Here is a 13,326-nt window from a genome sequence, read left to right on the forward strand (position 1 = left end):
TGCAGTGTTTTTTTTTGCAGATTCTCATCCTGCCTGCCTTATGCCTGATCCATGTGCTCTCTGCCTTCCAGTTCTCTCCTGCGGTATGGGGGCAACCTGTCCCTCCAAAGTGCCATGAGTGTGCGATTCAACAGCAATGGGACCCAGCTCCTGGCTCTGAGGCGTCGCCTGCCCCCTGTGCTCTATGACATCCACTCCCGCCTGCCTGTGTTCCAGTTTGACAATCAGGGTTATTTCAACTCTTGCACCATGAAAAGCTGCTGTTTTGCTGGAGATCGTGACCAGGTACATGCCTTCTGCCTCCTGCATCGCACATTCAGGCTTTGCTCTCAGATTGTTCTTTCTGGACTGGTCTTTATTTCTCTTTAGCCATGTCAGGTAGAAACAGTTGAAGGGAAACAGTAAGTGTCTGGAGACATTCCAGCTTAATAGTGAGTTTCTTCATCAGAGTTGCCTTTGGATAATATGAGGTACACACCATAAACCACAATATAGTTCTGAGCAACCTACATCTGCCGAGTTTGTGAACAGATTTTTAAGATTCTAAGAATGTGTCATATCAGAAGAGAGGAGGAAGTCCATAGAAAATTAGCCTGCCAAAAAGGACACCTTTTTTTTTTTTGGTATCAGTGAAACACTGTGGGTACCAGCTAAGAGACATACATCCTGAATGGCCCTTTTGGGTGGCATCTTTTTCTTGGATGAAATGGGCTGTGCAACTTTGAGAGGAAGCCAGATGCTGACTCTCTTCCTTTATATTGCCAGCACCACAACTGGGAAGGAGAACCAAAGCTGTGAAGTTTCCTGCCTTTTCACAGTCTTACTGGGAGTCGAAATACTGATGTTGCCTTAGAGCTGGCAGTTTAAAAACATACCAATACCTTGTCAATCTTGGTCATAGAAGTGCTGAAGTGAGTGTCAGTGAATGGACCAGTTGGACTGGTCTAGTAACCAGGTTTTAGCAAAGACAAATATAAAGGAAGATTGATCAAATAATGTTTTTTTTTCTTCTTCTTCTGAAACACAACAAATCTTATTGCTGTTGCACATCTAGATTGGAAAAAGAAACTTTAGTTTCTTGCTAATTCTTTGTGTTCTCTTGGATCCATCAGCTATGTCAGATTTTTACATGTAATTCTCACATGCTCTATGCCACTGCTTTAAAGTTGTTTGTGGGCAAGGGGCATAAAAGAAATAGTTATTTGAGAACTTGTGACGATCCTATTTTTTTGAAAGCAGTAGCTAGGATTTTTCTCCCTAGCTGAGGTTGCTGGAGGCTCTCCAACATCATAGCTTAAGGATTAGCATATGTAGTAGGAACACAATAAAGCTTTTTAATTAGAGTTGCTTGTTAAAGAAGCTGAGAATATCTTCTAAGTTGCGCAGACTAGGGATTTCCCCTTTTGCAAATAGAGAATATATGTCTAAATTCAGAATTTATATTCAAGTCAGGGCCTACTTAGCTGCGATCCTCACTTAAAACCACTAGGTGGCCTCAGTTATATAAGTGATACATTTCCCTTGAGAGACCACAATTCTTTATAGACTTGGTTTTTATTAGGCAGTTTGTTTCTTGGGCGGAAAGAAGCAGTTTCTAGAGATGAACTGACTCTTGATAGAAGAGGTAGCTTTCTGCTCTGCAGATGGTTGATTTAGTTTCATTTAGCTGTGGAAATGACAACCAAGCGCCTCCTCCCTCTCTCTCTACCTTTCTTCCTTGCTTTTGTTGATTTTCCATCTTCCGTCAACCTCTTATGCATGTGAATTTTATTTCATTGAGCAATAATGAGCAGGCAGTACTTCATGAAGTGGTTTATTAGGTTTTATTACCGGAGACACAGGGCCTGAGGAAAAGAAGAAAAGAGGTGAAGGGGAATGGATGCTGTGTTTTCTGTCGGTTCCTGTGCTAGCAGCCGGAACCTGTCTGCATGGAGTCCTTGAAAGTTGGAGAACAAAGGCTTCTAACCGAGATATGAGAGCACCTAGGCCATGATTTCTCCAGCTTGGCGCTGTCCACACTTTGGTCAGATAATTCTTCATTGTGAGGGGCTGTCCTGTGCGTTCTAGGATAGTTGGCAGTATTCCTGGCCTCTCCCCACTAGATGCCAGTGTCATCTCTCCCAGCTTTCCCAAAACAACCAAAAATGTCTCCAGACATTGCTGGTTTATCTCCTGGGTGGAGAATTGCCCCAGGTGAGAACTTTTGCCCTAAGTTACAGTTATGAGATACGTAGGGACAAGTGGGCTTCCCTGATAGCTTAGTTGGTAAAGAATCTGCCTGCAATGCAGGAGACACCGGTTCAATTCCTGGGTCAAGTACATAGTCAGAACCACATGAGTTATTTTGTAGTGATCCTGGTTATCTACATTGACAGGATGTGGTGCTTTTTGCCTTTCAGGTTATATATAATGATTAAAAACATGGGAAGGCTTTTGATTTTCTCTATTCAGATTTGACGGTTATGTACGTCTTATGAGAAGAGTCTGTGGGTAATGTATCCTTTCTGACAAACTAGACTGTTTTTTGGATGGGCTAAGTGGTTTGCCATGGATAAAGGAGGGTGGGAAGTCACTGAGTCTTAACTTCAGATCCATTTCAGAGTTAAAGTCTGTTTAGATTCCCCATAGAGATTATCAGAGTATATAACCTAGGGAATGAGATGTACAGAGATTTATGTGTGGCTGTTTTCTTCACCCCTTAGGGACTAAGAAATGTTAGCTAATTCATCATTATCTTGTCTCCAGTGCCTGGTGTACTGAGAGCACAATAAATATTTGTTGAAGTGAATCTTAAGTATTTTAGTCAGTATGTGGTTTTTAGCTTTCTGGGCCTAAGGCTTGTCTAACTGTAAGTCAGGACTGATAATACCTGTTTTCGTGCTCAACTTCCAGGAGCTTTAGGAGGATGATTAAATAATGGATTTTCAGTGAAACTAATCAGCTGAGCTTATACTTCTAAGTGTTACACAGGAGGCCAAAATTATTGTCTCATTTCTGAAACATGTCTCTCAAAGGTGATTTATGGGCTCTGCCTTTACACACTTTGGGCTGAAGCAGTGACTGCCATAGTTACTGTATGATCTGTAAGACTGATTCTCTTTGACTAGTTCGAACAGGATCTTTTTAGCTGCTTTCAAATTCCAAAGCCTACTCTTTCCTTATATCAGGTCTTTACATTTGATCTTGTTCTTGTATACTTTGAGAACGCCCACAGCCTGAAGCTCTGTGCTCTGCAACTCTTCATTTAGTCATAGGCTGGGTAAGTAACCATCCCAGAGAGGAATCTGAGAATTTCCATAATAGGAATGAACATGGTCAGGAAAGGCAGTGAGTGACTTATCTATCTGAGACAGTCTTCTGGCTTTTCATTACAATGAGATTATGCAGTCCACCCAAATCAAAACATTATGCAAGAGAGTCTGTATTTCTTATTAGACTATCCTAGGTTCACTAGGTAATTCATAGGCCCAGAATGAAACTAACATTTCAAGATCTTGGACTTGGAATAAAGTGTAAAACTGAATAGTGTTTTGTGTCTTCTGCATGCTCATTGCCACCATTGTGGATCAGTAATAATTATAGAGCTTTTAGAGATTTTGTTCAATCCCTAGGAGGGCCTTTTACAGATGAGAAAACAGGCTTAGAGAGTTAAGTTAAAACAAGTTAAGACATACAAGTTTGAGTAGGGCTAGACCCAGATTTTTGAGCTCTCAATAGAGGCTCCTTTTCGTTGTATAGAAGGTCACAATTTAATGCCAACAGAAGCAAGGCAAGCAGCAAAGATGAATGAGTTGGGCTAGAAGTAAGCAGTAGTGAGTGGTGGGGACTATAGCCACGACTTAGATTTACCCTACCTAAATCTAAGTGAATGCCATGTAAATGAAGCTTTGACTCAGCTTCAGCCTATTGTGGCCAAGAGGGCCTTTGGTTTTTTTCAAGAGAAACCAGAAATAAAGATTTGTTATGTGACATTTCTGTCCTTTATTGTGCCCATCTTTGCACGAAATGTTTCCCTTGGTATCTCTAATTTTCTTGAAGAGATCTTTAGTCTTTCCCATTCTGTTGTTTTCCTCTATTTCTTTGCATTGATCACTGAAAAAGGCTTTCTTATCTCTCCTTGCTATTCTTTGGAACTCTGCGTTCAAATGGGTATATCTTTCCTTTTCTGTCTAGTCAAAGCTCTGGTTTTTCCAGTAGTCATGTATGGATGTGAGAGTTGGGCTATAAAGAAAGTTGAGTGCTGAAGAATTGATGCATTTGAACTGTGGTGTTGGAGAGTCCCTTGGACTCCAAGCAGATCCAACCAGTCCATCTTGAAGGAAATCAGTCCTGAATATTCACTGAAAGGACTGACGCTGAAGCTGAACTCCAATATTTTGACCACCTGATGTGAAGAACTGACTCATGGGAAAAGACCCTGATGCTGGGAAAGATTGAAGGCGGGAGGAGAAGGTGACAACAGAGGATGAGATGGTTGGATGGCATCACCGACTCAACGGACATGAGTTGGAGTAAACTCCTGGAGTTAGTGATAGATAGGGCGGTCTGGCGTGCTGCAATCCATGGGATCTCAGAGTCGGACACGACTGAGTGACTGAACTGACTGACTAACTGATAATGAAGTTTCTTGAATTTTAAGTATTGCAGCAAATTCATACTTCATTGTATGAATTAAATGAACAGGTGCATCTGTTCTGTTCTAGAGCCACAAGTTTCAAACCTCTGCTTCAGCAGGAAAACATCCATTTTTCCTGTTTCCTACTGAACCTGTCCTAACTTCATGCCCTTTCCCCCTTCCATCTTATAAAATAAGAAGACAGATATTTACTGAGCATCTACTGTGTGCCACATGCTGTGGTAGACACATTTACATGACTGCCAGTTTGTATCCTCTTTGAGACTTTGATTCAAAGCCTTGTATACACTCTGTCACCCCCACTTTTGGCTACAGATACACAGTTTATTTATTGATACATATAATAATAATAATAATATAGGGCTTCTCTGGTGGCTCAGATGGTAAAGAATCTGCCTGCAGTGCGGGAGACCTGGTTTCAGTCCCTGGGTTGGGAAGATCCCCTGAAGGAGGGCATGGCTACCTGCTCCGGTATTCTTTCCTGGAGAATCCCCATGGACAGAAGAGCCTGGTGGGCTACAGTCCATGGGGTTGCAAAGAGTTGGACACAACTGAGTGATTAAGCACAATCTTATTCAAATTTGATAACGTCTGTCATCAGATAAGGTGACATAAGTGACATCAGATTGGTTGGGTATCAACAGAAACAATTAGCCCCAAATAAAGCCTTAACTTTTTTTTTAAGGCAGCCTGCCTTCCAGTCTTGCGGTATAATGAGGAATCTTTCAGTAAAACAGCAAATAGCATTCCTTCCTCTGGAGGCTGCCTAAATCTAAAGGATTCTCCTCCTTGCTTGTGTGTCATACTTGGATTTTTGTTTGTTTGTTTTTGCTTTTCTCCCTGAAGCCTGACTAGGTACATTCTGTCTCCCAAGCTTCATATTCCCCTCTGTATACTTAGTGAGTCAGTCTCTTAACAGGGTTAAAAAAGAAGGCCAGTTTTCCACCTGCTAGCTTTTCTGGCACTCACTTTTAAGACAGCACTCGGCTTTTGTTCCTTTTCTTTCACAATTCCTTAAATGGCTCTTGCCCTAGATTGCTCAAGTCCAGCAGAGGAGCTCAGGCTAATGGGTTTGTGTGGCTTGGAGATAGACTGTGGTAATTTAAAATTCTTCTCTTGCTTTAGTCTCATTTAACACCTGGCCTAATAGTCACTACATCTTGCTGAAAGTAGGAGAGGGAATAAAGTTTTCTTGAAAGGGCTGAGCCCTTGAGTGCCTGAACATTGGTATCATTTACACAGGTCTTTCTTTTGAACTTGATAGATGGCAGAACCCCTAAAATCATGATAATTAAATCACCATATCTCATCTCCTGACTTGTACCCTGTGAAGCCAACAAAATAGCCTTGTATACCTGGCTTGGCCTCAGACATTACATCACCACTCAACCTTTCTGTGTTGATATTGTATGGGCATAGCAGAGGTATAGGAATTTGTCAGGAAGTGCAATCCAGGCCAGTAAAGCAACCTAGAAAGTTACAGCTTTGCTTTTTTCTTTTTCCCTAATAATTCCATGCAGTGAAGAACAGAGAAGCCTAGCGTGTTGCAGGGCTCACAAACAGTAAGACACAACTGAGCGACTAAACAACAGCAACAGTAAAAACTGATTAAGCTCACTTGGGGGCCTAGTGTGCCATATGTTCCCCTTCAGTTGAAATAAAGTCACCCTTTTAACAGAGGAGATTCAACTCTTGGGTTCTATGTCCTTTGACTTGTTTTGTGTCAGCTTTTTCTTCTTCTTTCCTTTTTTATGTCATTTATTTTTAGCCCTTTGGGCTTTCCAGGTGGCATAGCAGAAAAGAAGCTGCCCGCCAATACAGGAGATGCAGATTCAGTCCCTGGGTCGGGAGGATCCCCTAGAGGAGGAAATGAGAACCCACTCCAGTATTCTTGCCTGAAAAATTCTGTGGACAGAGGGACCTGGTGGGCTGTAGTCCATGGGGTTGCAAAGAGTGGTACACAACTGAGCAACTGAGCACGCACACACACATTTTTGGCACTTCAGCTTCAGAAGTGCTTTTATGTCATACTAGTCCTCCCAGCGACCTTTGGGTGTGGTTGGACAGGTTCGATCCCCATGTGACACTAAGGTCTAGAGTGGTCTGAAACTGCAGATCCAGTCAGTAGCTGAACCAGGACTAGACTCAGCCCCTTGCCTGTGATGTAGCCTCTTCCTCCTAGGCATGCTGCCACCTGTGTTGTCAGATCAAGTGGTGATAGCCTCTTCCATGGGTTGATGAGAAAGAGCTGAACACAGAATATTGTGGCCGAGGAATTCCTTGTTGTATGTATTTTTTAGGTGAATATTTTAGGAAACTTTATTCTATAAAGAGAAGGTAGCATGAAAATAACTTATTAAATCAGCCATTTATAGTTCTTTTCTAATCTTGAGCCTCTTTGAAAGTCTAAAAGCTTTGAACACTCATTTCAGAAAAATGTACATACGCACATAGTTTTGCATATAATGTTAAGGAGTTTATGGAATTCCTGAAAAGTAGGGGTTTCAAGTATTAGCAATCTTGAATTAAGATTTAACTCAAGTATTAAACCATCTTTTGGTTCATTTGCTGATGTAGAACTTAGAAAGCTTAAAGGTTTTGGGGTATATGCAGACCTACTAGATACGGTCTAGTTTTTAATTGTTAAACTGAAAAGAAACACTAGGTGACCTGATTTCTTCTTAGGAACAAATGGAATTGATGTGATCTGCTAACGCAGCATGGTAGTGTTCCTTTAACGTATAGTTCCTGACTAAGAGTCTGGGCTCCACTTGGAAATCCCTGGTAGATATTAATGATGGGAGCAGAGTATAACCTGCCTACTTGCCCTGTGCTCCTTGTAGAGTTTCCGTTAAGTAGCTTTACCACAGAGGAGAAATTGATTGCTGAAGGCCATTTGGTTGATGACGCCTCTTCTTGCCCAGGTTTCCAAAAGAGTTTTGCCAAAGATTCATCTTTAAGTAATGCAGGCTACTTTGTTACAAGCAGCTGTTAGAGATTTAGAGCTTTTTAAAAAAATTTCTTTGCTACTGATTATTTCACAATTATTGGCTATCTTTATGGAACGTTTCTTTGTTAATAGAATTTTTCCTACTCAGAACCCATAAACATTAGTTACTGTAATAAACCAAAGAATTCCAGGAGCCTAGTGGAGCTGACATGGCAAATGATCCAAAGAAGCAAAAATCGTATCACTTCACATGCAAAAAATAGTGTTAATCTTATGAGTATGCATATTTGTTTGCTTTTATTGGGAGCCAACAGACCTCTATTTTCTCTTACCAAATAAAATCAAATAAACCTATGGCTTTGGCCATTTCCAAAGAAAAATTTTCTTGTTTTCTTTGGGTGGTATTTGTGGCAGGCACTCAGTATAAATGATATGATCAAAGGTATATTATATACCAATAGGCAAGACTTTTACTGAAAATAATCTCATAGAGAGCACATTACAGAATTGTTCAGTCACATTTTTCCCCCTTCTGACAAAGGTCAGGAAGAAATGAGAACTGTGTTTGATTTAAATGTTAGTAGCAGTTTCTCTGCTCTTGCTGATCCAGGCCAGAGAGCCATCTGGTTTTTCTGTCCTAGTCAATACAGTTAATTGGACAGGGATGCCATTTACTGGAGAAATAATTAATCAGTTATTATGGGAAGAACCTTAGAACTGTGTAAATTGATCAGTACTCAGTGAATAGTAGCTGACTGATGTTTCTTTCTCCATTAGCAGATATTGGGGAATATCAAATACTGTGCAAACACACGTATGTACACACTTTACACTTACACATACACATCGTGTGTGTGTGTGTACACTTTGAGAGAGAGGTAGGGCAGAGAAATTGAGCAGAAAGAGATTTCTGTGTTAGTAAAGAACCTAAGACATATTCTGGGTTATTTTTGGAGTGTATCTGGTAGATAGCCTGTTCCTCCTGCCTTCTAGAACTTTTTCCTCTTTTTAATATAGATTTTGGTGGGTGTGAATAGGGGGACTTTTTTCATTTGTTTGTTTCTAAACCCAGTGAGGCCTTAAAATATAATTGATAGGGAGTTACCTATATTCCAAATTTGTCCCTTTATTTGGTTTGTTTAACCATTAAGGTTTATTTATTTTTAAATTTTTTACTGATGCATTTTCTTTTTTCTTTTACTTTTATTGAAGTATAGTTGATTTACAATGTTGTAGTAGTTTCAGGGGTACAGCAAAGTGATCAGTTACGCATGTACATATATTCACTCTTTTTTAGATTCTCTTCTCATATAGGTTGTCACACAATTTTGAGTAGAGTTCCCTGTGCTATACAGGAGGTCCTTGTTGATTGTCTGTCTTATAAATAGTGGTGTGTGAATGTTCATCCCAGGCTTCTGATTTATCCCTCCCTCTACATTTCCCCTTTGGTCACCATAAGTTTGTTTTAGATACCATTAAGGCTTAAATAAAGACGTTAGGGGAAAAAAAACTATTGCTTTGCTTGAAGATGGCTAATAAATAATTTTTTTCCCAGTAAGCTTCTGTTTAGTAGGCATTTTTCCCGTGGCAGGCCATATTTAGATCCTTCTTTGAACTTTCAAGTTATTAACAATTACTTGTGACTTAGGTCACTCTACAAAGTTGGTCTTTATATTTAGAAGCATGGGCCTCTCTGGGAGTCCAGCTAGCAAAATGCCTTTGCATGTAGAAAAAAGTCTTTCTTGAGAGCATGCTCGGTTTGAGAATGCTAAAAGATGAAGAAGGAGCGGGAGTTGTTGGAGGGCATTATGGCAGTCTACCAGAAGAGGGGGTATTTTGTGAGTGCCTGTTTTCTCTAAAGGTTAATAGATTGACAGAGGACATGGGGGTGAATAGAATAGGGAGAGTGCTATTAGGTGATTTGGGTGGGGTGGCTGGTGGTGGCGGTGGTCATGCTGGTGCCTCTTGAACCTATTAAGGGAACAATTGTTGCTCTTGTGTGCTTGAACAACTTAGTATCTCCATACTGACAGTGGGTTAGATAACATGCACTGGCCTCAGGTTAACTCTGCTTAAGATGACTGGGTTGCATCAAGATCAGTAAACAGGCTTTCCTCTTGGGATATGAAATGAATGAACAGTAAGAGATGAGGTTAAAGTGTAGCCAGCCTTTAAGCTTTGTGGCCAGCTGAGAAGGATTATGGATGGTGTGCATCCACACAAGAACTTATGCTCATTTTTGCACTGGTGTCACCTATCTTAACCCACAAAGCCAAGTGAAAACTGGGTATGTCTTCTACTCGCTGATCTAAAGTAGCCTGTGGGTCTCCCACCTCCCCAACCCCACTATACCTCAGCATTTTAGGAAGTGGGGCTCCTATTGCCTAAAAAACGGATTCCCTAAAACATTCTTTCTCCTTTGGTACCCTGCCCTGTATGTCTGTGTTAGGATACAAGGTGAGACACTCATGGGAAGTGAGTTTTTAATTTGTCACTCACCCCTCAGAGGCTTCAACCTCCCTCAACCTGGGAGGAGAGGGATCTTTCCAACTGCTCTGATGATGTTAAATGTATCTCTGGACTCAGCCCACTTGAAATGATGCTTATTTTTGCAGAGCTTTAAACAGAAAGAAAGGGAAGGAGGTTGGGAGGAAGAGAAAGAAAGAAAGAGACAGAAAGTAAGGGAGGATTGGAAAAGCGAAGAAACAGATCTCTTTTGGCTTCCTAGTATTTTAAAATAGCCCAGGGCTCTAGTCTTTCTCCTAGAATGTTCCTCTCCCAGATATCCATGTAATTTGCTCCCTCATTTCCTTCGGGGCTCTGCTCAAAATGCCATTTTATCAGAGAGGCCTTCTGTGACCACCCTACATAAAGTGGAACTAACCACCCCCAGCACTCCCTATATGCTCTAAGCTGCTGTTTAAGTTTTCTCTGTAACACTGTTACTGGACATATTACATATATATATATATTTAAACTTTTTTTCCCCTATTCACTCTCCAGTATATATGCATAAAATTCTTTTCCTCTTCCCACCCAATAAAATGTAACTCACATGAAGGTAGGGACAGGGTCTTTTTTGATCAGTGCTGTGCTCCTTTCCCTGGGACAGTGCCCAACACATAGTAGACATTCAATAAATATTTGTTTAATGAATACATGGATGAAATCATTTTTATTTTACTCTCCCACAGTCAGCAGGATCCCAGGCAGCCAACTTTTAATGTTGGAAGGGGCCCAGCAGACAAGCAAGAAATGCCATAAATGAATTCCTCAGGGCAGTTATGTGATTCTAGTGTGTGTGAACACTTAAAACGGTCTGACTAGACGGCAGTGGGTCAAGACCCCCTCCTTGGAAATCATCCCGAACTGTTCCCTTGTGGTGGTTGCAAGAGGAAGAAAGGGTCGGGAATTGCCCTTATCCCTGAGAGGAAGCCTGTACGTTGTACTCATTTTCTCTGTATTTCTGGAGCTGTCATATTAAATCCAAGAGGCCTTAGCTCTGCGGGAGTTTTCTTCCTTCTAAGGCACTCTTCTGAGTCAGCATTCTGTCTGGGAGTCCCCTTGAACTTGTCATAGCTTTCCCTGGTGAATAGTTGAACAGAGGAGGGAAGCACTGATCCTTCGCAGTGATGTATTAATAGTAAAACCTCTGAAAACCCCAACCTCAGCTCACTCCTTTTTTAATATTTATTTTTTGTTTGTTTAGTTTGGGAAAAGTATGGGGGTGGGCACAGGGTAGAGGGAATTCTCTGTGTGAAGTTTTATAGCCTCTTTTAAACACAGAACATGAAATGATGAGCTGTTGAGTAATACGTGTATTTTATATATAAATTACTAGGCACAGTTCTTTTGTGTTCTGTCCCCCCTCCGCTGTGTGTCTTAATTTGGGTTCAGATTTCAGATACAAGTAGTTTATTTGGAAATGCAGGAAATATCACAGGAGTGGAAAAGAGAAACAGGGAAAGGAAGGATGATTTAGTGAGCCAACTACAACTGTGGGCAGTTGAAGTTTGATCCTGAGGGGAAGGGGCATAGAACACATGAGATGCGTGCGTACTCGCTTGTGTCTGACTCTTGCGACCCCGTGGGCTGTAGCCCGCCAGGCGCTTCTGTCCGTAGCATTTTTCAGGCAAGAATACTGGAGTGGTTGCCATTTCCTCCTCCAGGGGATCTTCCCAACCCAGGGATCGAACCCACATCTACTGCTTCTGCATTGGTAGGTGGATTCTTTAGCACCACTGAGCCACCAGGAGATCCTTTAGGACGCACACTTCAGGCTGTTCTACCTGGGAACAAGGCAGGTTGAATATTGATGTGCCAGCTTCCTTGAATCATTGTAGGAACCTGCTCCCAAGGAGGTTCATTCCCTAGAGCAGCCTGCAGCCTCCTGGGCCTTGGAGAAGACTTTCGACTAAGAGATATGAATACTGGCCCTTGGCGATCAGGTACACTGAGCAGTAAGGCCTGAGAGACATGAGCCGGGTATGAAGGAGTGAGTTACCCATGCTTCTGCTTTCTGCTAAAACTACATGAGTACCATAGCTTTATCTTTGTGCTTTGCTTTAGCCTTTTTCTACCACAGCTTTACCTGGGGGTGGCTCAGGGCTCAAATCTGTCTTGCCTTGACCTCTGTGACTCACCAGGCACCTTATTTCTCATAACGGCACCTAGTGATGTCTGCTTCATGGCATGGTAGTTGTGTACCCACATGTAAGTTTTCTACTTAAATTAAGTTCCTTGGGAATCTGGATATTACCTTATATTTCTTTGTAAACATCAGAGTGCCTGGCATGTAAGTGCTTGGCTCTTGTGTAATTAGTGAATTTTCCCCCTAACTGCTGGGTAGTTTAGCCAAACAGACTGTGAGAGGAAAGCCTTGGGCTCCTGAATTCCAGCTTCCTAACTTCAAATAAGATAGTATCATAAACTGCAGGGAGTTAGTGAATGGACCTTAAATCAAGACAAGGAGGATTCATCTTTCTTTTTTTCTTTTATTTTTAAAGGAAAAATTTTAAGTGTATAATATTGTGGTGGTAAGTACATTAACATTGGTCTGTAACCATCACCAGCATCTGCCTCTAAAAGTTTTTCATCTTATAAAACTGAAACTCTGTACCCAGTTAACACTATCTCCCAACTCTCCCCTGCCCCCCCACTCTTGGTAAAGCAGCATTCTACTTTCTGTCTATGAATTTGACTACTCAGTTATTCTATTAACCTCCTAAGTGGAAGCGTACAGTATTTGCCTTTTTGTCATGAACACACAGTGTTCAGGATACATCCGTGTTGTAGCTCATGTCAGTATTTCCTTCCTTTTGAAATCTGAATTATATTCCATCATGTGTATATACCACATTTTGTTTATACATTCATCTGATGATGGGCACTTGGGTTGCTTCTTTGGCTGTTATAAATAAAACTGCTATGAACATTGTTATATAAATATCTGTAAGAGATCCTGCATTCGGTTCTTTTAGATATATATCCAGAGGTGGAATTGATGACTCATGTAGTAATTTTATTCTTAATTTTTTGAGGAACTGTTTTCTATTTTTTTGATAGTAGTCATCCTAATGAGTGTGAGACAGTGTCTCATTGTGGTTTTGATATGCCTTTCCCTAATGATGAGTGATGTTGAGCTTCTTTTTATGTGCTTATTGGCCATTTGTATATGGCCATTATATGTTTCTTCTTTGAAGAATGTCTGTTCAAGTACTTTGCCCATTTTAAAAATCTT

At 41.0% G+C, this 13,326-nt stretch overlaps 1 protein-coding gene across 7 annotated transcripts in view; it reads left to right on the forward strand.

Annotated features, from left to right (window-relative positions):
* The window catches only part of DCAF5 (DDB1 and CUL4 associated factor 5), a 91,433-nt gene that overhangs the window by 51,527 nt on the left and 26,580 nt on the right, over positions 1-13,326 (forward strand). For all 7 annotated transcript variants that reach the window (XM_086320059.1, XM_086320064.1, XM_086320060.1 and 4 more), the window contains exon 6: positions 72-285. In XM_086320059.1, the coding sequence (XP_086176185.1) occupies positions 72-285 (214 nt within the window). The remainder of the gene's footprint in view (positions 1-71; positions 286-13,326) is intronic.

The sequence above is a fragment of the Bos grunniens genome, chromosome 10 (assembly GCF_055505025.1).
Source record: "Bos grunniens cultivar Pamir isolate PY7600 chromosome 10, Bosgru_T2T1.0, whole genome shotgun sequence".
NCBI classification, from domain to species: Eukaryota; Metazoa; Chordata; class Mammalia; order Artiodactyla; family Bovidae; genus Bos; species Bos grunniens.